The sequence below is a fragment of the Molothrus ater genome, chromosome 9, assembly GCF_012460135.2.
Source record: "Molothrus ater isolate BHLD 08-10-18 breed brown headed cowbird chromosome 9, BPBGC_Mater_1.1, whole genome shotgun sequence".
Taxonomy (NCBI): Eukaryota; Metazoa; Chordata; class Aves; order Passeriformes; family Icteridae; genus Molothrus; species Molothrus ater.
Window position 1 is genome coordinate 23,487,447 of NC_050486.2, and position 22,423 is coordinate 23,509,869.

Consider the following 22,423-nt stretch of genomic DNA (forward strand, 5'->3'; position numbering starts at 1 on the left):
AGATTATCTTGAAGGTTGCAGGCAGGGCATAGAGTTCTTTGCAATCTTTTGGATCATTCCTTTTATTAACAGAGACAGAGACTGAAATATAACTAGAAAGTGACCAGTTTTCTGCTTTTGAGTAATCTTCTATGTTCTTTTGTCTAAGCAACTTATTTGGATTCACTTACTGTTGTTTGTAGGTCCAAAATATCTCTCTTGGTTCTAAACAGCACCAGTATTTTCAGCTTATTTATGAGTTTCTTTAAATCAATTAATCTACTTGAAAATGCTTCTATTTTTTTTTCAGGAAAGGGTGCCAAGAAATGACATAATATTGGAAGTATATAACATATAATCTATATGGGGATGCATTCCCATGTTTCTAATGATTTTATTGCTATTTATCCTTGGATCACTACAAGCAGCAATTTTCACCAAGCTGACTACAGAATTCAAATGACTGTCCTCAGAAATTTACAATTACTTCCAAACCCAAGAGCATGTATGGTAAATTCATGCTGTGCAATTGTTTTGCATACTAGAATCCAGCAATCTGTTGCACTAAAAGATTTCACCTAACTTCTTCTAAAAGAAAGTAAAATGGCTTGAGAATTTTGTTAGGGGAGAAAAGCATTGCCTTTAAAGAAACAGAAGTGTGAGTCCCTGAAGCAGAAAGGAATGTTCATTTCCCTAATGCAGTCAAACCCCATTTGATGTACTGCATTACAATGCATGCGCTCTACCACCTGTGTTTTGAAAAAAAAAACCCCACACTTTCTTTTTTTAAAAGAAGAGAGGTAAGGGAAAGGGTCTGCAGTGATACTATCATCTTATGGCTTCCCATTAGAATTTACAACATTTACTGATATTAAAGGACCGCTGAAATGCATGTTTAAAAATCTGCATCCTAGATGCAGTAAGAGTGAGTCATTTCCCACTTGACAAATAAAAGATAGAGCCATGAAGTCATGGCATTTTCCCTTATTTATACAGCAGCTGCTGTTCTTCCAGCACTCAGGTGGCTTGCTCTGAGAAGTTGGAATAGATTGCCTTTGGGAAATAAATTTTATGAAATTCGTATGTAAGACTTCAGGTCATTGTTATTAATCGTAAATTTACAAATATCCTTGGAGATAAATGTATTTACTTTTGGGAAAAAAAGAGAAAACCCAGCTTGCTATTGTATTCAGTTAGAAAATACATGGCTATGTCTGCAAGAAGAAGATTTAAGTACTTAATTCGGGAACTATTAAATTCTTTCTCTAGGTGATTTTATGGATCAGTCCACTAGTGTGCGCTGTGGTATAACAAATGTTGGCTCCTCACACAGACCCCCAAACTTCATTTAACAAAAAAAAAGGGGAAAAAAAAAAAAAGAAAAAATCAAAACCTTAAGTGTGATTAAAAATGGTACCAGCTTCTTTTTAATTAGCTTTTCTAGTATTTTTATTGTCTAATTTTAGCAACAACTATCGGGTCTAATCCACATTTGAAGAATAATGTTAATATTTGCCAACTGAAATGCAAACTAAAATAAAATCATGCCTGGAATGCAAACTAAAATAAAATCATGCCTGAAACACAACAACTATAATCTGAAGTGAAACCTTTTTATGATATTCTAACTCCCCTATTGGAAATACTTTATAAAACAGCCTTTATTGCACAGCTTCTTGGACTATAAATACAGGGATTCCATTTGCCCAAAATCACCAATAACAACTCTTTAAAATCACCAGCTACTTATTTATGTGATTAAGGTGTCACTATCATATTGCAGTGTTCAAAGGAAAGTGATTTCATTTCAATGACTGTTTGTCCTGATAAACGAAATAAACTCCTACAGCTGTATTCTTTGTCATACTTTCAATTTTCCCTAGGACTTGCAAACATTCTGCAGTTACATCAGTTTAAATTGTTTATTGATTCCAATAGATTGTATAAACACTTTGGAAATATAGCTCAGTGACCTAGAAAAAGCCAGATCAATCAGAGAACTTTTCAAGATTAATTTCAAAGATGTTGTGTTGAGTCCGATCAAGGAAACAGAACCATTTTCCCTTGTAATGTGACTAAAAGGCATTTATTTTCTTTTATGAGATAAGGATTTTTTTAAGGTCATACAGACAACATCTGCCTTGATGAAAAAAAAAAGAAGCAGCCAAAGAGAGAGTGTAGATTTTGTGCTAAAGATTATTTTCATGTATAATTTTCTCCGTTAGGATGAAATACTCCATTAGAAATGCAAACAGGATACATCCACCCATGTACTCTACTCAAACAGCAGCTTGCAAACTTGAGAGCTGTAATAAATAGGAATTTTTAAATGTCAGACAACCCAATCATCCACTTGCACATAGCAAAAACATTAATATCACATTTCAGCGGGAGATATTAATACATTTCCCAGCAGCAGAATTAATGCCAGAACCTTGTGCAGAGCATTTGCAGTGGCTCTCGTGACCCCTTCCCCCACCACAGCACTCCCCTGCCTTGGGAACATTTCTGTGCATGTGGCCTCCATGAGAATTCATCAGCTTCAAAGACACAGTCCTCATGCTGAGCAAAGCCACATACAAGGACAAACCATCACAGGACAGAAATCAATGAAGTCCTGTAATACCAGATTCACAACTGCAGAGAACACGACTGTAATTGGGGGAAAGAGGGAGTAAGAACACTTAAAGCTGAGTATAACCTGAAAAAAACCACAATCTGCAAGAACTTACACAGGGAAGAGGAGAGAGCCTCAACAAAACCAAAAATATTTAACTCTGAAATAAAACCCCCACCTCACGTATTTATATTATCTATGCAGATATTTACTCAGCATTCGTAGCAGGGAAGGACATTGCTTTACTCTCATTTTAGAGACATGAGGTGGTAATTGAGCAGGATGGACCTGGTGTGCAGTGCATACTGCTCTGTAAGGAGGCACAATAGAAAAGCTGGGCTACGCTTCTGGGTTTTCCTGGTCTATTTAGTCAAGGACACAATTTGGTTTGCTTTTTTTAAAAGTGAAAGGCTATGATGCAGCCCTGAAGTGTTTTAGAGGCTCTGTTTGTACACAGAAGCCTGAATTGTAATGAAGTTACACCAACACAAAACCCCTTCCATTCTCACAATGCTGGACGTGGAGGAGGGATGGCTGCTTTCACAGTGGCAGGATATTACTACAAAGCAAGAACAACCACACACAGACAGGGCCTTAAATCAAGAGCACAGATGCCTAAATATTTGGAAGCAGAAGCTGACAGCTTAGCTGTGCACCAATTTGCTCTCCCTCTTCAGCAGGACATGAAAAAACAGGTAAAATTTCTCATGCTTTCTACGTAGCTTCTCTTACTTTCAAAGCTCTGTTTATAGATGGGCCTTGAAGCACTTGAGACACATTCAGTGTTGAGTTCTTAAATTAGTAAATGCTTTTTCCCCCTCCTTTTCATATCCAGCCCTTAAAACTGTGGCAATATACATCATGTAAAAAGTGAAACTTAATGGCAGACAGCTTCCGAAATTTCAATGAAAGTCAATACTCCAGCTGAGCAGTTGCTCCCAAAAGGTTGAAGTCATTGTGCTACTAAATCATTAGTTTGTCACAAATTGGCTGCACCTCCTTATGCTCTTTGCAAGATTTTCCATTACCTTCTATCTTCTCTGAATTTATTAATTTATACACAAAATGGCTCTGACAGCAATCAATTTCAGATTTACTTACTGCTGCAGCAAAATCAACCAATGAAGATGACAAATAGTACAGATTTTGGTCAAAAATACGAAACAAGGCTTAGGTATTGCTCACTTTCATCAAATCTGGTATGATTTTCAAGTGCTGATTCCAGAAATTAATATTTAAAGGATGCAAAAGAAGTCAACTTTCCCAAGAGATGAGACTGATAAACCCCAAACCTTCCTACCAAAGAAAATTCCAAAAATCAGAAATAATGACTTTTAAATGGCTAGAAACAGACAGGAAACCAAGGTGCAGCCTCTCCTGAGAGCAAGCTTTTTCCTAAGAAGTCTGCAATATTTTTCAGTGTTCTACTTTTTAGCAGGAGTTCTCAAAACCTAAAACATATGCTCTCACAGAAGCAAACCCTGTCTCAGGATGCATGCCAGTCTCTAAAATATCAGGTGAACCACCTGTTTCTGGTTTTTGCTGTGCAATAAAATAACCCTCAAGATCCTGGGACGATTGTTTTCAAGATCACTGAAGCCAAAAATTCTGGTAACTGATGTTTTCAAGGACTTCACATAGGATTTAGTATTTCATTAATATCTATTAGTATCTGTTATTATATCTATCATTACCAGTATCTAACTTCATGCTGTTGTTTCCCTAGTACTAGGAAAATGAGAATATAAAAAGATGGTAGTAAAACAATACAGGAATATTACAGAAGGGCATCTGATCCAGACACTTAACCTCTGTCTCACTTCAAAGAGAACTTAGGTTTTTGTTAAATTTTATAGCAGGTAAGATCATATTTCAGCAGCATAACCAGGAAGACATGAAAAAAGCTATCGAACTGCACTTCAATCTGGAAACAAAAGTAGAAGCATGCTATTTCCAGAGCAGGAAAAAGACTCCTTTGATCCCAAATGCACAAGAAGTAGCTTTGCCTCTCACATAACAGAAATAGTCAAATACTCCCATGATTGTTGTAGTCTCTTGAGGAAAGGATTTTTCTTGTGCCAGCACACAGCTCTGTTCAAAGGACTTTTTGACCTTATGGAATCCATCTCACTATTTCTCCTTTTCTTTCTGACAGGTACTTTGCTGCAGGTTTCAGTGCTGCAAGGAAAGCTTAGCTTGTAAGTCCCCAAGAAAAACCCCATTTTCTAGGAGTGTGTGAGGATGTCTGTGCACCATGAAAGCAAGGACTGGACTCCAGCTTTGCTTTCCTGAAGCAGCACTGAAAGTACAGAGTGTGAATCTTTCCCAAAGCATCCAGGATGCCCAGGATGCTCCTCTCTGTACAACCAACCAAACAACTGCCTTGCCACACTGTGGGCAGAAACTCGAGGGTCTGTGAGTGCCACTGGTCTGCACAGGGGCTGCAATCAGACCCCACAGAATCATGGAATAGTGAGGGATGGAAGGGACCTCTGGAGGGTTCTATGGCCACATCACTGCTGACTGTCAGCTCCCAACATCAGCAAATGCTTTCCTTAGATGTACATAATGAAAAATGTAAAAAGAAAGTATGAAAAATCAATATTCAAAACTTGGCTGTCTTGTTCAATAGTAAATCTATTTACAGTTCTGCTTCTGACTGAAGTCTCAGAGGAAAGGGGAAGAGGATTGATTTGTGGTGTCTCTAGCAGGCTCAAAGAAAAGACTGGAAACTGCCAGGGAGGATACAAAAGGGCTCAGAGGACCTTGCACAAGACCCCAATTTCTGTCTCACTGAAAAGTATTGCAGTGGTTTTACAACCACACAGCAGGGCTCTGGGACTCACTCCCAAGAAGGCAGCCAGCCACTTGACAGTACTTTTAAAAAAAGAATGGGAAAAGAGGGAACTAAAGGTCAAGGTGGGGAGTCAAGTTTCATATTGACTGTGGGTTGACTAGCATTAAAAACAGTAGCCTGGATATGCTAAGCAATTTGTCTTTGTAATTCAAAATAAAATTGAGGAAATAAGCACCAAATACTGTGAGATAAGACTCCATATTCTTGCAATCACACTAACACTGCCTTCCTTTCAGTGCTCTGATTTCCTCTGTATTTCTATGATCTGAACAGCAGCGTTTGCATGCATTTCCAAACACTGACCTCTAAACCATGTTTGTCATTCCAAGTATAACTCTCAGTACACAATCAGCTAAAACCATTGTTATCTCGGAAGCATGAAACAGAGATCAATTTTTTTTTAGACTATGCCCTTTATTTCTCATTTTGATTTTTTTTTCTGATGACAGAAGTAAATGGTTACATATTTTACATAAAGAGATGTTACAGCTCTGAAGAGCTGAGAACATTTGCTTTAATAAGAAGAAAAAACATAATTTCACAAGATCAGAAATCTCTTCTGGAGAAAGGCTCATAAAGAGAAAAAGCAAGAACATTCAGACAAGTTCAAGATTAACTGGCAGACGACTAAATTACTATGCATGTAACAGCAGCTCACAACATACAAGACTTTCCTGCTATCAACAGAAGGCACCCCCTAAGCTCTAAATAAAATGTGTATATAATTTAGCCCAAACCCCCCCAGAAAGAGTCCAGCTGAAGAAAGGATAAAAAAGTTACCATGACAATATCTCTTCCCAGATATGGGCAACTAATGCACAAACACTGTCAGAGGAGAGTGGGGAGGCAGACAAGATGACAAAGAAACCTCCTTCAAACCCCAGATACATTCTAATCTCTGTGTAACACTTTCCAAGATGCACTATTACACACAACAACTAACAAACAAGTTTTCAAGCAGAGGAAGATGTTAAAACACCAACTTGATCTTTGTGAGTATTAAAAATTCAATCCCCACCTGCCATCTGTCATTTTTCTTTTTAAAGGAAAAACTGAGACAGTTTTTCTATTTTGGAAACAAGCATTAGGCTGTGTGTAGGCTGTAAAATGCAACCTGCAAGCATTGACTAACTTGGTACCAATGGTAACACAGTGTGAACTGGTCACCAAAGCACATCTTCAGCATTTAGGACGGGACATCAGTTTAATGCTTAGTTTCTCTCAATTATTTAATCTATTTGCTTACTCAGGCCTAGCTTTTCATACAGTTTTTCTGTTCCCAGAAAGCCAACCAGTAACTTGCTACCTGAATGTACAAGAGAAGCACCAAGAACATGTTCTACTTAGCAGGAAGCAGGGAATACTCTCCTTGAAGGACTGGAGGGCTTAAGCATGAAACCAGCTGTTGCTTTTCTGACATTTCTTCCATTCCACCCTCATAAGACACTGAAGCTGGCCCAAAATATTAACCCAGGGACTGAAATCCATTAAATTAAAGAGTATTTGAAACTGTTCCCAAACAAGTCCCACTGGGGTCAGTGGAGATAGATAAGAAAAATAATTGAAATATAGCAGTTAATCTACACACAATAGCTGCAGAGGTCCACACTTCCACTCAAAAAATCAAAAACAAGGTTTTAGGGTGTCAAAAAAGTGAAAATATTGGAAAATAACACACTGAGTAGATTAAAGCCAGCCCAAGCATGTTATGCACACCAGTCACACATCTGAGTAGAGCACAGCCACAAGGACGTGCTCAAAAACACCTGTGAAAAGTCAGATGGAGAAAAGGTTTCCAAGCACCTACTGTAAAGTTTACTTCCCATTTTTACATATCTGTATTTACATTCCTGAGATTCCAATCACCTCTGAAACAGTGATGATTCATTTAAGTGATGATTTATTAATTCTCTGTTCTAGACGGACATTGGCAGCCTGAAATTTGGGGTGTCACTGTTTCAGACATTTTCACTGCCATGTTACTAGGATTGTCATCACCAAGCAGAGAGATGGCAAACAGAGCAAAAGGAAAAGTCAAACAACAACACAGCTGTTGCAGGAAGATTTTTCAGTCTCTTCAGCCCTCACACCTCCAAACATGCAAATACAGTCATGCAGGCATTGCTATCACCAGCTCATGTTCCTGATTCCAGAATGTCATGAACAAAACCAGGGCATTACCTTTCCCTCAGAGAAGATCGACTCAGCACAGAACTCTGAGACTCCTGAACTGCTGCAGGTGCTGAACACTCCAAAGAAGCTGCAGAGTGGGACTCTCTGTTGGGTGGATCTGGGCTCACATCCTCCTTGCAAACAGCAGAACTGTCCAAGCCTTTTCCACTGGTGGATTTTGCCTGAAAAACACCCCACCAAACTAAAAATTATTACGAACATCAAGACGTACAATTTTCATCTTAACCTGAAAGGGTAAAGATTGTATATTCATTCAGATTGTACACTCTTAAAAAATCTATGGTCTAAAGGAAATCAAAAAGTCTCAGAGGAATCTGTTGGTAACTAACACACCATCTTATGTGAAACTCTTCTGCAACAGCCCTTTTATCAAGTTTTCTGAGTGCACAATTAAAGGCTTCCCAGGAATCCCACAGATTCAGAATAATGCCTGAGAGCCTAAACAACCCATGGAAGAATCCAGAGGCAGCACAATGTATTAGACTACACAGTACACAGAACAGCCCTTGGTAATAAAAGTTTAGAGTCTGACAAAAGTGTGCTTAACATATATATCAAGGTTTATCCTCATAATTCCTTTTCTTTCCTCATCCCTATTGTCATCAATTTTCCCAGTCATTAGGAAATCTAGGAGGGCACACATAACTGCATAAACCCACGATTTTTACAGTACTTCAGGAACACAGGCAAAAAGAAACTAAATGAGGATGTAAAGAATAAAACCTCCCAAACCCAAAACAATGCTGACATTAACCTTTAGATTCTTTTAATACAAAAAGAAGCCAAAATCTGAAAAAGAAAGGATGTGAAATAACACAACAGTGGCTTCCCAGTTGCACCAGTGCCACCTTCACATGCAGTTCCAGAATGAAGAATGCTCTCAGAGTAACTGGTCAGGCAAATGCAAACAGCCTTTAAAGGCTCCTCTATGGCCTTGCTGCAAGCCTTAATGCCAAGGAAAAGCAAATTCTGTATGTGCAGGCATCTTTATCTTTAAAGAGTGCTAAGTTTCCTTCTAATGTTTGTAAATAATCTGTCAGCAGGCCTTAACTGGGCTAGATCAGATTAAAAATGTCCTTTTTCTTGCTTGTGATACTACAGTAGATAACGTTTCAAATACCTATGCAAGATGATCCAAGAAAGACTGGGAAGCTCAGAGCTTCCCAAAAAACAGTGTGTAAGCAAAACCACTTGCAAGTACTCACTTCAGTTTTCTTGGGTCTGTAGCTGTTGAGAGGAGAAGGATCTGGAGAAGGAAAAAAGGTCCATGACAGAAGAAATCAAAATCCCATTTGCATTTCTTAAATTCTATGAAATCTTTTACAAAGCATCCTATCTGTCCTCACAAACATTAAATCTACTTCTTGGTCTGTTCTACCAGTTTGTACTGAACAACCCTCATACTGTGACCCAGGAAAAGAAAAAAGGGACTAAACTGTACTGTCTGCATTAAGATTTCTAATCCTAAGGATCTGTTCTTTTCAGAAGTTACAGTTAAGCCTCAAGACACAGACAGGTGACCAAAGACTCCTCTGGATATTAACAGAGGTAGATTTTGGTCTCTTAAACACTGGCCAGAAACCACCAGCTCATTTTTTAAGTGTGCAATGGTATCAGATGATCTGGTCTGTTCCATTATCCAGCCATCACAACTGACAAATCTGTTCCCAAAGGGGATGTGAAACCTTTAAAATCCAGCACCCAGTGCAATGACAAAGAACAAATGTAAAATAACATGTTCATAAGGATTTGCTGTGTAACAAATTATAATTAGTGAGGAAATGAAATAAAAATGAGGCAGAGCACACATAAACAAATACTGATGAGACTCATTAAAATCCTCATATTGTAAGACATGTGCAATAAAATCAAGTTTTAGGGTGCTTTCTTAAATTTCTGGTCCCACACTTTTTATTAAGCTCTCACTTACTGATACCAAAGGATGCTGAAGCAGATACTGGAGCACATCCTGGATGCTCATTAATAATGGTAAGTCACTGATCCACTACTCACAAATACTGCTGAAATAAACATTACCCATTTTTGAAGGAACAGAGCCCCTGAACTTCAAAATAATCAATACCCCAAGCTTGATCAACACACCCACAAACCGTGATGCAAATTTTCTCCACCATCCAACTCAACAAAAAAGGGAGTGAAACAGAGCATTCGTCTGAGCTTTGTAATTCTCTCCTATTTTCATATAATGTAGAACTATGCTCCAAGCTTCATGAGGCAAAGAACTTTTCAAGGACACCCTTTGAAGCAGTAATTTATTCAGCATTCTTCCTTTTCCTAGGAAGAACTAATAGCTTTTTCTCCATCACAGATTTTCATAATAAATAAAACCCCCCAAAATAATAATAAAAAACCCCAAATAAAACTGCTTCCTGCAGAAATCAAAAGCAGTTATGAGATATATAGCAGAAAATACTGACCATGGGGTGCCTTGGGCCAGGCTTCTGCTGTGCTTTCTCGCAGGGAACACAAGGAATGAAGTTTAGCACCAGGACTTGGTTGTCCAACCTGAAGCAAAAATACTGTTAAAATACTCAGTATCAGATGTATCAATCCCTGTTTTTTCTGGTTTTGTTCATAAGACCACAACTGGTATTTTCTGCAATATTTTACTTTATTTAAATACTATTTTAGACTATTTTCACAGCACTTGGCTCATGGGCATTATTAGTATTACTGTGCATAAACAGAAACAGTGCTAGAAAGGTCGAGAAAACTCTGAATATCCTATTGTTCAAAGAAAGGGAAAATACAGACAGCTCCTCCTTCATCTGTAATGTCTGCAGTCTTTTTAAACAATTCCTGGTATCTCATACTTATTCTAAACAGCTCAGATCTCACCAAGAGAGATCTGAATCTCTTCCTAATTAAAAAGTTACATTTAATATAATCCAATTTTGATCTTCATAACACAAAATCTCCAGGCCAAAAGAGTTCTCAGCAGTAAAGATGCCCTAAAAGGAGATTTCTCAATCTAGAAAGGCCATGACAGTGAGGACATGCTGAATTAAGAGACAAGCTTTCTCCTTTTTTGTACAAACATAACCAAGCATTGAAAATCAATAATCAGTGTTAATGATACTACAATTAAACTGTGAACTTCACCTATAGATCAAAACCAAGAAGAATTAAATAACAGGAGTTAAAATAAAAATATTTGAGAAAAACAGTAGATTGATTAATGATTAATGACTTATTCAGGCCATTTTGAATTTCTTAAAGGTAGCTATATGTAGAATAAAACTTCTAAACTTTGACAATATAGTATTAACTAATTATTACTGATACTAGGTAAAAATATAAGGTAGAAGCAAACTATTTAACCACTTGATTATCTAACTGGTTGTGGTAGGTGCCCAGAACTGTAGAGAAATCAGTTGAGAGAGAAATAATGCCACGGCACAGAATATGAACAATCCCATTTGTGCCGCTACAAATTCAAAGTGATTTTCTAAAAACAAAGAATTGTTGAAATAAGAAGAGTAATTAAGAGGGGAGAAAAAAATGAGTATATGATCCTCCAGGTGGCTGGGAAAGGTAGGCCCTTCATTTTAAAAGAGCTACACACAATTTCTTTAAGTACCTAATTTCAGGACAATTTTTCATGTATGGCAAAATGTCCTTATGTTATGAACTCTAAGTCAAAGCATTTCAGATGTAGCTCTGAGCAAAGGAAGTGTTCCAAATATCACAGGATGACAACATAAAAAAAAGTTGAAAGAGAGGAAGTGTAAGTGTTCATAATGTGACTAGACACACTTTCTTTAAAGTCTTATTCAGGAATTTTTAATACTAATATCAATTACTTCCAAGCCGAATTTATACACCTATTATCCTGTCTAGTGTGCTGGAAGAAAAGAAATGGGGCCTCAGAGAATTTAACCAAGATATTCATGAAAGAATTTGATCTTTGTCTGTTACTAAAGCAGATAAAAGAAATTTTAGTTTAGTTAATTTTACATTTAAATCATTCTGTGACAGACTGTTAAGGAGAAGAAAAAATTATTCATCTAAACTAAGAGCTGAATGAATTTTTGGAGCGCTATTTAGTGAAAGATCAACATTTGAACTGAGCTTAAGCTGGAAGCCCTGGGAGCCAACACAAACCCGTCTGATGACAAAGGGAGGTTTGTCAGTGTCTCTCCTGAACTCGTGAGGGCCCAGGTTCAGGTGGGCCAGTCTCTGCCTGGCCTCCTCCGAGAGCTCGCACATGCGGCGCTTGGTGTACGGGGATGGCGAGCGCGACTTGGAGGCGATGGTGGGCTGCTCGTAGCTCCTCAGCGCCGAGCTCTGCCCGCCCTGCTCTGCTGAAGGAGGGCTCTTCTTGGCCAGCTTTGAGGGCATTCTTCCATTTGGGGTTGGATGATGCACCCACTGCCTATCGGTCTGAAGTGAAAAAGAGAAATGATCTGATTTGACAGCGGGTAGGATAAAGATCCCTGAACATAACGCAAACAAGGAACTAATAATTTTACCAGAAGGAGATGCCATGGCAGCTGAAGTCCCCCTCACAAAACTATAATCAAACAGCAATTTAAAAAGCCTGTTTACCATTTTCTCTGAAACCAAAAGAAGGTTAAACACCTAGTACTGCATGTTAGATGTTAAGCGTCTGATACTCAATTAGCTTTCTCACACAGTTAATGGAGATTCTAAAAATTAAATTTAATTTTGTCTCAAGTTCCTTTAGTACAAAGTTTATCTGAATTAGCCATACACAGATTTGAAGCATGTTTTCATCTGTTTAAGCTTTTATTTTAAAATTTTTCCCCTTTTAAGTACAAGACAAATTAAAAAAGGAGCCTTTTTAATAGTTTAAATTATATGCATTTAGAGTTGCCTAAAGCTCCAGAAGAAGTGCAACTACATGCTCTAAAATTAATATTTTCCTGGATTATGGTGAATTTATTAGTTTTTTAAAGTGTAAAGTTTAGTGGAGAAAAAACAATACTCTTTCTGTTAGAAATTTTTTTTCAAGCTGGAGCTAGCTGACATTAGCCCTAAATCTGATGTTACATGGACTGCTCTGGTTCAGAGGGACCCAGAAATAAAATGTCCAGCTTGCCTTCAAGGCCTTCCCTTTACACCCAGCCAGTGAGGCTGAGGCTGTGTGTTTGTTTTGTATTGACAGAATCTGAACTCACTGGTGCAGCTGATGGTGAGACACAGCACAGACCCAGCCACACAAAGCCAGACCTAATTTTCTAAGACTAATCTCAGCTTCACCAGAAGCAGGTGATGCTGTTCCTGGCTTACACCAGTTGTAAAACTGCAACACAAGTGAATCTGAGCTGCCATTCATAGATACTTTAGGAACAGTTTAAATTTTAAATCAAATTGCCCTTATTCAAGTCACCTTCACAGAAGTCAATTTTCTGACAATGACAATTTTCACTGATTTTTAATTCTTTTTCTGTCTCGATACATTTCATTTGCTAAATTTGGAAGAAACTTCTCATTGAAGTCATTAGCAATGCTACCAACAGGTCAAAGTCACCTAAGTGTCTTTGCACACAAGCCTTCCTGACAACCATTCCCTTCCAATGATGCTGCACCATTTTTCAATATTACAGCAGAAGAAGGAGGATATAAGAGTAACTTTACATGACAGCTTGTTCCAGAAATCCAAACCAAAATTCCAATCTGTTAGACCAGAGAAGAGTGCTACTTCACCTTTAACTTTACTTGCTGCAAAAGCAGCATTTCCAGATTAATACAGGTGATAGCCTTTTCAACAAAAATCTGCATTTCCATTACTGTCAGTGATAGAGTTATGGAAAACAATTAAATTAACTGGTTTGGTTTAATAATGCACCTTCTCTAACCTCACCTAGTTTTTATTGTCCTTAATTTTAGGTGTCAGTAACAAATGGTGAGAAGGCATCTTCCCATGCACAAATGCACCAGGGACTGACACTTCAGCTGATCATAGAACACAGCAGCTGATAATTGTTTCAGATTCAAGGAACTCTCAGCATCTACTGTCATGCACCAAACCCACTCTTTACTCATACTTGATTAAAAATTTAATCAAGTTGTCAAGCACCCGTGATACCCGCTTTAACCACAGCAAAAGAATGAGGAAAGTTTGAAGTGAGCAGCACATGCAAAAGTTGGAAGCAAGGCTATCAATATTAAATCTAGAAATTGCAAACAATTAAATTGTGCTAACCTGTATGTGACTCCTTCCTAAGATTAACAGACTGTCTGAAATATGGCAGGTTGTAGAAAATCTCAATTTTGGTGCAATTCCCTAGAAGAGAGACAATAATTGCATATCAAGCTTCAACTCAAGATAAAGGGTATCAAAGAGGTAAATGTCACCTAATGTAACAAACCATTCCTAATTTTCAGCCATTTCCTTTGTTAATTTCAGCCTTTAATAAAGATAATTAGAAAAGACAGAACAGCAATGGTAAATGTCAAGATGCTAACATTTGCATTTCTGACAATTCAATTACAGATGATTACACTGCTTTTGTACAACAATTAAGGTCTGACTTTTATTTTAATACATTTTTTTGTCAAAAGCACTTTTAAAGATTTTTCATGCCATGCTATATGGCATCAATAAAAATTTCAGTCATGCTCTAGAAGTTTCATTAATACTAACTTTGTAAACTTGTTTGAGAACAGTCTCACTTGTGCCATCTCATTTGTAAAAACATTTTGTTTAATCAGTCAATCACACTGCAGATAACTATTCCTTTTTAACAGTATGACTAAGAATACCCTTCATTCTGTAATCTTTGGAGTAGTCTGATTTCTGTGGATGCCTCCCTTGTTCCACAACCATGTTCCACCCCCTCACAATCCCCTCCTGCCCATGGGGCAGCCCTAGTTTGTCCCATTTGGAATCACTGGGGTCCCACTGGGTCTCCTGGTGAAGCACAGCACACACAGCAATGGCCAGCATGTCCCTCCTTTTTTACATGATTAGCAGCTTCTGTTCCACTCACCTTTTACTGCAGCCATGGCTAGGAACACAACACCTCAGAAAAACCACTGCCTTTCTATTCACTGAGCATTGGCCAAGGCATTCAGAATTTACTGGGTGTAAAGGACAGGGATTACAACACACAAGGATTATTTCCCAAACAGCAGCATTAAAAAAAGGCATAAAAGAACTAAATGCCACATATGCTATAAACAAGTGGCAATCATCTATGTGCATCCTATGCAGCTCTGCAGAATCCAAGAGAAAATCAAGTGCCCCCAGAAATTCCTACCCCCTCTTTTTTCAACATGGACAGAATTTGGTGCCTAAGGCATCTCAGTGCACAGGCATTTGTGCACATGAACACACAAAATCACTAAGACATGAAAAAGAGCTGCTCTGTTTGTGACTTTATCCCACATCCATAAGAATTAGCAGGAACTTCATGAGTGAAGTCTATTGATTAACCAAACTATTCTCTACCACCTGCCTAAACACTGATTTCCCATTAGGGAACATGATCTGGCCCCAGGATAGATTATGGAAATCAAATGACAAAAATGCCAAGAAAGCTCAGTCGCAGTAATTAACAGAGTCCAGGATTCAATCAAGTCAAGTTATGGCACATAAAAGAGGTTTTAAGCCTGATCATCTTTAATCAACTCGTTTTTATTACTAATGAATTGTCAAGTGCTATCAACAATTTAAAAAGGGACACATCAGAATTAGTAAGTCTACTAAAAATGCAACAATAGAGCACCTACTGCTCTTACAGAGACTGGAAATGATTACAAAATTGTTAAGTGTTCATCCCTAAAAAATGACACAAACTATGGTTTCTTCAGAGAAGTAGTCTGTGGAGAGGGAATATGGGATGGCATTTGAATGCACAGGCATGGATATGTCAAAAGCAACTCAGATGCCAAAGCCAATTTGCTCTTTGTTTTCTGCAGTTCCCAAATCAGGGGTTGCTCCAGGATACTCAACACAGAATTATGTAAATACCATCATATAGCCCCAGACACATCTGTAAATGAAAATCCAGCTGGAAAGTTTTTGGGATCTCTTCTGCTTCTGGCTTAGTGGTGTCTGCAGCCCTGAGCATTTCTGCACCAATCATTAAACAGAAGGGACGTAATACCAAGTTGAGCACAGAAAAAGTATAAAGGTGGTTCACCTTTAGAAAAATACAAGTCTAATATGTGCTTTTGACTGTAAGGAACACAAGTACAACCCTAGCTTAAAAAAGTATACAGGAATGTAACAGAAGGCCTTGCACTGGACTGTTAATGGAAGATAGCATAGCTAAAAAGAAACTGTTTTAAGTAATGTGGCAAATACTGCATGAAGGTGGGGAATGGCGATAAGAACATCTGTAAGAAATCACTACCACAGTCCAGGCATAAACATATTCTGAAAGGTAAAGGTTGCAGAGAAATACAGAAGAGCCAGCAAGAGCCTCAGCTGGGCAACACTGGACCAGGAGAGATAACTCGAGGCATGTCTTGTATGCACACTGAGTTTGTAAACCTTGTAAGACATTTAGCCAGGGACATTATCAGCCAAGTGCCAGATTTCTGGAGGAGTTTTGATCCCCTCAACTTGGATTCCTTCCAACTGGCAGATTAGCAGTGTTAATCAGACACTGCTTGTCACTGCTATCTGAACTCCACAACCGTAACCTTACTGTTGCTACCTTTATTTTTTTAATAAAAGACAAATTTATTTGGAATCAAACTGTCACTGAAGCACAGCTGCCATTCAAAAATATTCAACATCTCAGCTGGCTATAAATAACTTTTCGTGTGGGAAGAACATGGCTTCAGTAGTATAGGAATAATGTGAGGGTTCTCATGACCTTGTTCAATACTTCCTTTTGCTTAGCATTCACATCCAGCACTTCATGCTGACAGCCTTAGCAAGAAACACTTGCCAGTAAAGCTCAGGGAACACTGGGAGAGGGAGGCACTTGAGACTGCATTTCTACTGGAGGTGAAAATCCTTTCATAGTTTTTCCATTTGGCAAACGAGGAGAGGAACAAGAAGTTCCTTTTGGGAGCCTCCTTCCAATGCAATCAAACCAGCTTCTGCATTATTCCTGAAAAGGGGGTCACTATGCCAAAATCCTCTCTTATACTGTACTTTCAAGTTATGGAGATGGAATGGAGCAACAAAAGCTTCTGCAGTCCCTGTTCCAGGCAGAGATGGATTTTGTTATTCTGCTCCCAAGGATATGAAGTACATCTGTGTCTTACAGCAGTCAACTTTTTAAAGCTACTACAGTGTCATCATTCATCACCTACACTTCCAAATTACTCTGACCACATCTTCTCACAGCTCACAAATTATGGCACCTTCTTTTTATTAGAAAATACATAATTTTTGTTTCAAATAACTCAGTTTGACAAAACCCATCAAACTTGTCTAGCAGCTCTGCTTCTATGAAGACTCACTATATTCTGTTCACAAAAAAATCTAAAAACATTTAGCTAATACCACTTCATTTGTTCCTACCTCACTGTTTTTTCTCAGCACCAGGAAGGCACCTATTCTATGAGCAGCATGAAGGCAAAACAGTCCCACCCCATCTCTTGAGCCACACCACCAGGCATGGGATGAGTCACATCAAAGAAACACTACAGCCAAAATAATGGTTGTTTTTGTTTTTAAGCTACTGCAGAATCAGACATTTTGTAGCACAAAATCACAACCTTAATTCATTCAAATGTAACACAGCATTAGACACCAAATTAGCACCTCTAATTGCAAGTCTGGGCAGTTTCCAGGTTGCCCTTTCTGGGGAAAGGCTACACCAGCTAAAAGATAACAATGAACTTTAATCAGCATTTCCCTCCTCCCAGGTGCTTTTAGCCCAACCACAATGGACAGGGTAATTGAGTTCTTATCCAAATGTCCTGCCAATCCACCGGTAAAACTCCACAAAAACCTCAAAACACATCATCACCATCCTTCTTAAGATGCCTTCCTGGGTTATTCTGCTGACAATTAAGATTCAACAGTCAAACTTCATGAAAGGGCATTGTGAAATGAATTCATTTTCATTTAACATGTACTTGAGCCCTTATCTCCAGAAAATTAGCATTAATTCACTGCACTCATTCTGCCAATTAGCTATTGTTCCAAAATGCTATGGAGAGGGACCAAGGAGGAGGGTTACATGGCTTCTGTTGAGAACCATGAAGTCAATATGACATCTCCTGCATCCCTTCAGCCACCAGCTGCATCACAGATTAAACTGAATGGAGACATGTCATGGTGCCTCACTGCAAACCAAGTGGAAACTAACTTTTCCACATTAAATAATTTCTTGAAGCATTTTGAAAAAAGATTATACTTTCCCCGAAGTTCAGCTGTGGATTTGTACATTCAACACCTTAAAATGGCAAAATCTGTCAGAAGTAATCGCTTTTCATTTGAAGAAGTTCAAGGGGTTTCTTCAGTGAAGCAGACTGTGTCATAAATACAATCCACAGACATTCACTCACTGTGAAAGACGGGGACCTCTTCATTAAAACCTCACGCTGCAAACCACGGAGCCCATGGGTAAGCTTAGGGTCAGGGAACAGGAAATCTCTTGTATTTTCTTCATATGTAGCTAGAACTTTTCCCACTAAAAAGAAAATACATACTTTAATTGGAAAATAGACAAAGCCACACAGCACAGACACCACACACAGAGCCATGTTGAAGCCAGGATAAATTTTGTTCCTTACAAATTAAGAGCATGGCTCTAAAACTCCTATAGCACTAGGAAATAACCTCATCAAGTTAAATCAGCAGCAAAAATGTGCAGAATCTACTATGAAACGATGTTTCAATGTTAGTGGAAAAAAAATTAAAGAAGATTGTGTTAACTCTTCTATAACAGGTACATGAAAGGTTTTCTTCAGGTAACTTTTCAGTACTTTTCTTCTTTCTTTCCCTTCCATGCCACAGAAAAAAAACCAGAATTTTTTAATGGCACCCAATTCCTTATGAAAAACTACCATTCCATACTACAGAACAGTAATAGTAGCAGTAAAAAAACCCACAAGCAACAGCAAAATAATTATTTTAAGATTTTTCTCAATACCCTGTCTTGCTACTTCCGAAAAAGCCAAGTTTTTCTTTAGACGTAAACCCTTGAATGCATATTGTGATAAAATGCATCTTGTGATATTGCAGCCATCTTGCTAGCTTATGCTGGGCTGTATCACACCTATGTCTGAGCCCTGAAAATAAATTCTTATGCAAGATCCTTTACTTCGCACAAAAAAAATCCCCATTCACTACATTTCTTCAAGTAAACAGTCTGGTGAGTCACCTGAGAGAAGCAGCAGTTTCCTTGAAAGTACTAAGGACAAGTGAGAGAGTGCTTTTAATACCACAGTTTCCAAATGAGTCCTCTTTAAAACTTGACTTTATTTCCAATAAAATGCAGATTTACATTATTCATGGGAACACTTGAATTTCATTAAAATAGATTTTTATAATCACAGAAACCAATAACAGAAGTATGACAAATCGCTATTTATTATCTTCACACATCCCAAGAGACCTGTAATACTTATAGTGAGGATAAGAGTTTTCCCAGTGGTCACCATTAAAATGGAAGGAAAAAAAGTGTCACTCTGAGAACAAGATTATGCACTCTGAAATTTCACAGACAGCCTCTCTAGAAGTGAATTGTGATGCAGTTAATAATTATGCACTGGATGATTACAGTTTATTTTCCATTTTTAAAATATTATCACTTTCCTAAGCCTCAGTATGATACATTTAAATATTCAGTTATTATTCTCTTTCAAGAATGAGATCCTCTTGATCTATTAACATTTTCTATTCAGAGGACTATTTGTTGAAGGGCTTTCTATGTTGTTTGTGTGTTGAAAAAAGTAATTGTGCTGTAATGGGCAATGTCCTCCTGGAAATTCACCTATTAAACTGCATAATTTATGAAAAGACTGATACAATACCTGGAGGAACGAGCTGTATTAGTTCAAGTACTGCTGTGTCAACTAGAAGGGAAAAAAGTTTTTCATGAGTTAAAAAAAAACCTAAAATGAAAATTTCCATAATCAAAACCCAAGAAAAATGAATCACTGATTTAAACTTCACAGCACTGTACATTGCTGCACTATTTCCACCACACCAATAATAAGATAAATTTAAGTATAGCTTGCATAAATATCATAGATGAACACAATGGCATTAGCAGGGTACAAATGACAAAACTAAATCTGACTTAGAACTTGTAAGTTCTATCTGCTGCCAAGTTTTTCCTCTTTTAAAGAAGATTATGCAAGCTTTGCCCCCTTTACAGATAACTCCCATGTGAGGGAGTTATCCTGCAGTTTGAGTTCAGGTCAGCGTTTTCTCACCACAATTCATTATACAAATGTAGCAAGACATAATCTTCTTAAAAATGAAAAGAGTAACTTTACAAAAATTACAGGTTTATCCTTTTAAAATTTGAAAATTAATCAAATAAATAACCATATAAAGGAACCTACTACCAGATAACCAGCTGGACTTTCAACTACTTATGACTTTTTACCCTTTTCCTGTTCCACAGCATGTAACATACATTTCTAGAGGCATTTTGTTAGGTAATACTGGTTACCTACTAGTTTTTCAGAGAACAGTCTCCTTCTGATAGAAAAACCATCACATACTTTAAACCTCCAAAACATCTTTAGAGCCCATATATGTATGGCATTAATGGATACAACACAGTACAAAAAAAACCCAGAACTTACACTCCAGTAACTTCACAAGGTCTCCAGGATCAACTATATTAGCAAATTCCTGAAAAAGAAATAATAATAATAATAATAATAGTAGCAGTAGTAATAATAATGATGACACAATCAAAGTAATCAGATGGACCTCTTGGGAATGTGAAGGGAAAAAAACCCAAAAATCAATGCTCTTCCTTGCTAGGATGGTTGTCAAGAGTCCTATCCCCACTGGAAAAAAGAAAGGATACTAAAATTATCATTTGGAACATGATCGAATTCATTGAAGGCCAGCAGTTCTTGTTATATACTTCCTATGCATACAGAGTTGCTTCTCTGTATGTAAATAACAAAAAATAATTTATTGTGAAGTGTTGAAGATGTAAAAGTAAGCACTGTCTAAGAAAATTTCAGAAACATAATTTGTTGCATGTACTACAATTCTGATAGGTCACTGTTCTCTAATTTATTAGTAATGTTTTAAGCTTCATTTTCACAGAGGTGACTTTTCAGTCTCCTGTTCAGGTTTTTTTTTAACCTGAATCCCACGTGAATAGATAGCAAGGAATAGGGTAGGATGTTGCACTGGATGGAAGTCCCTACATTACACTGAAAACAGCATTCAGTACATTCCCCTTAAGAAGTTTGTGTTATGTTTGCCTTTAAAGAATGATGGTCTTTCCTACTCTTCACAGGTAGTGAAATAATCACTGTTTGTTTCTCATCCCCTTCACCAGAGCATCACTCTGAGCAAGTTTACTCAGCCTGGTTTTCAAAGTGCTGGGGAATGCTTAAAGGAGAAGAACTGGAAAGGGCAAGGTATTGTTATTCATAGGTAGTGGAGAAGCCAGATCATATCTGTAAGATACTGTGTTTCATTATCCCTGTGGTACTAATAATGAAGCTAGTAGGGACTCAGAATATGTGATAAACAACTATAAATTACAGGGCCAGAGTACCAATCTGGGAATTCTGGTGACAAACCATGAAAAAAGTATCTCAAAGCGAGTAAGATGTCACCAAAAAGGCTTGAGCTGCTATTTTATCTTTCTACTAAATTAAGTTTCCTCTCCTATATTTTTGTACAGTCTCTGTTCTTCACCTTGCCATAATTTTTAGAACAAAAACATTCAAGCCAGGAAAACAGACACTGAGGAAGGACAGTTCACAAAAGAATCAACAAACACCTAAAAACTCTCATCATACATTAGAATCTTCAGAACACACAATTCTTGAGTCCCCATGTGGATAATACAGGCACACCCCTCCTCTGTGCTAAAGAGAAGCAAGAGATAAAATACTGCTCCATTCTCAGTGTGATTATTTGTGCTCATGGTTTTTGCAGACAATTTTTGTGGAATTTGTGATGGGGTTTATTTGGGTTGCATCAGCACTTGACATATCTTACCTTTTCAAATAGTAGTCTTTCTTGAAAGAAGAGTGGGAACACTGCAGGGACACATTCAGTTTTGTGGTACTGCCCAAGTACAAAGACACTGAGATAAAGTTCCTGTTTGTCTTTCAGCTGCACTCCAGGACAAGTTATCTGTAGAAGTAACACACTCATTAAACAAACTGAACTTTAGCTAGACAAGCAATGGCTGTTTCCAAGATAAAAATGAAACAGTCAGGACTGAAATGGTTGATTTGTGAAAGTCAGGATGCAACAGACTAGAGCAAAAAAAAATTCTTCTCTAAAGCAATTCCATTTGTACAGAATGGACAGGAAAAAAAGTCACCATTTTAAAACATTCAGGACCAAATTCTTGCATAAGTAAACACACTCCATTGTCATCAACCAAAACTGAAACTCAAGGCCAGGTTAGCACAATTAAAGGTATGCTCTGACTGTGTAAGGCATAATCATCTTCTATATGAAGACTCATGTAGAATGAAGTCTACATGAGGCCAAAACACAAAACCCCACCCAAAATTCAGCCTAACTACAGAATGAAACTAGTAAATTTATGTGCTTAGATATCCATACTCTGTCCAGCCACCAGAAAGGGCAAGTTTATTTGCAAATTGTCTGTAAATGAGAAAAAGTAACTGTTGTTCCAGTACTACCAGACACATTTCTTCCT

General features: G+C 37.7%; 1 protein-coding gene across 1 annotated transcript in view; it reads right to left on the reverse strand.

Annotated features, from left to right (window-relative positions):
• The window catches only part of SPATA6 (spermatogenesis associated 6), a 41,380-nt gene that overhangs the window by 14,827 nt on the left and 4,130 nt on the right, over positions 1-22,423 (reverse strand). The window contains exons 2-10 of the mRNA XM_036388082.2: positions 21,748-21,885; positions 20,361-20,409; positions 19,578-19,619; positions 18,108-18,232; positions 13,837-13,917; positions 11,772-12,050; positions 10,085-10,172; positions 8,852-8,892; positions 7,635-7,807 (exon numbers count right to left, since the gene is read on the reverse strand). Coding sequence (XP_036243975.1) covers positions 7,635-7,807; positions 8,852-8,892; positions 10,085-10,172; positions 11,772-12,050; positions 13,837-13,917; positions 18,108-18,232; positions 19,578-19,619; positions 20,361-20,409; positions 21,748-21,885 — 1,016 coding nt within the window. The remainder of the gene's footprint in view (positions 1-7,634; positions 7,808-8,851; positions 8,893-10,084; positions 10,173-11,771; positions 12,051-13,836; positions 13,918-18,107; positions 18,233-19,577; positions 19,620-20,360; positions 20,410-21,747; positions 21,886-22,423) is intronic.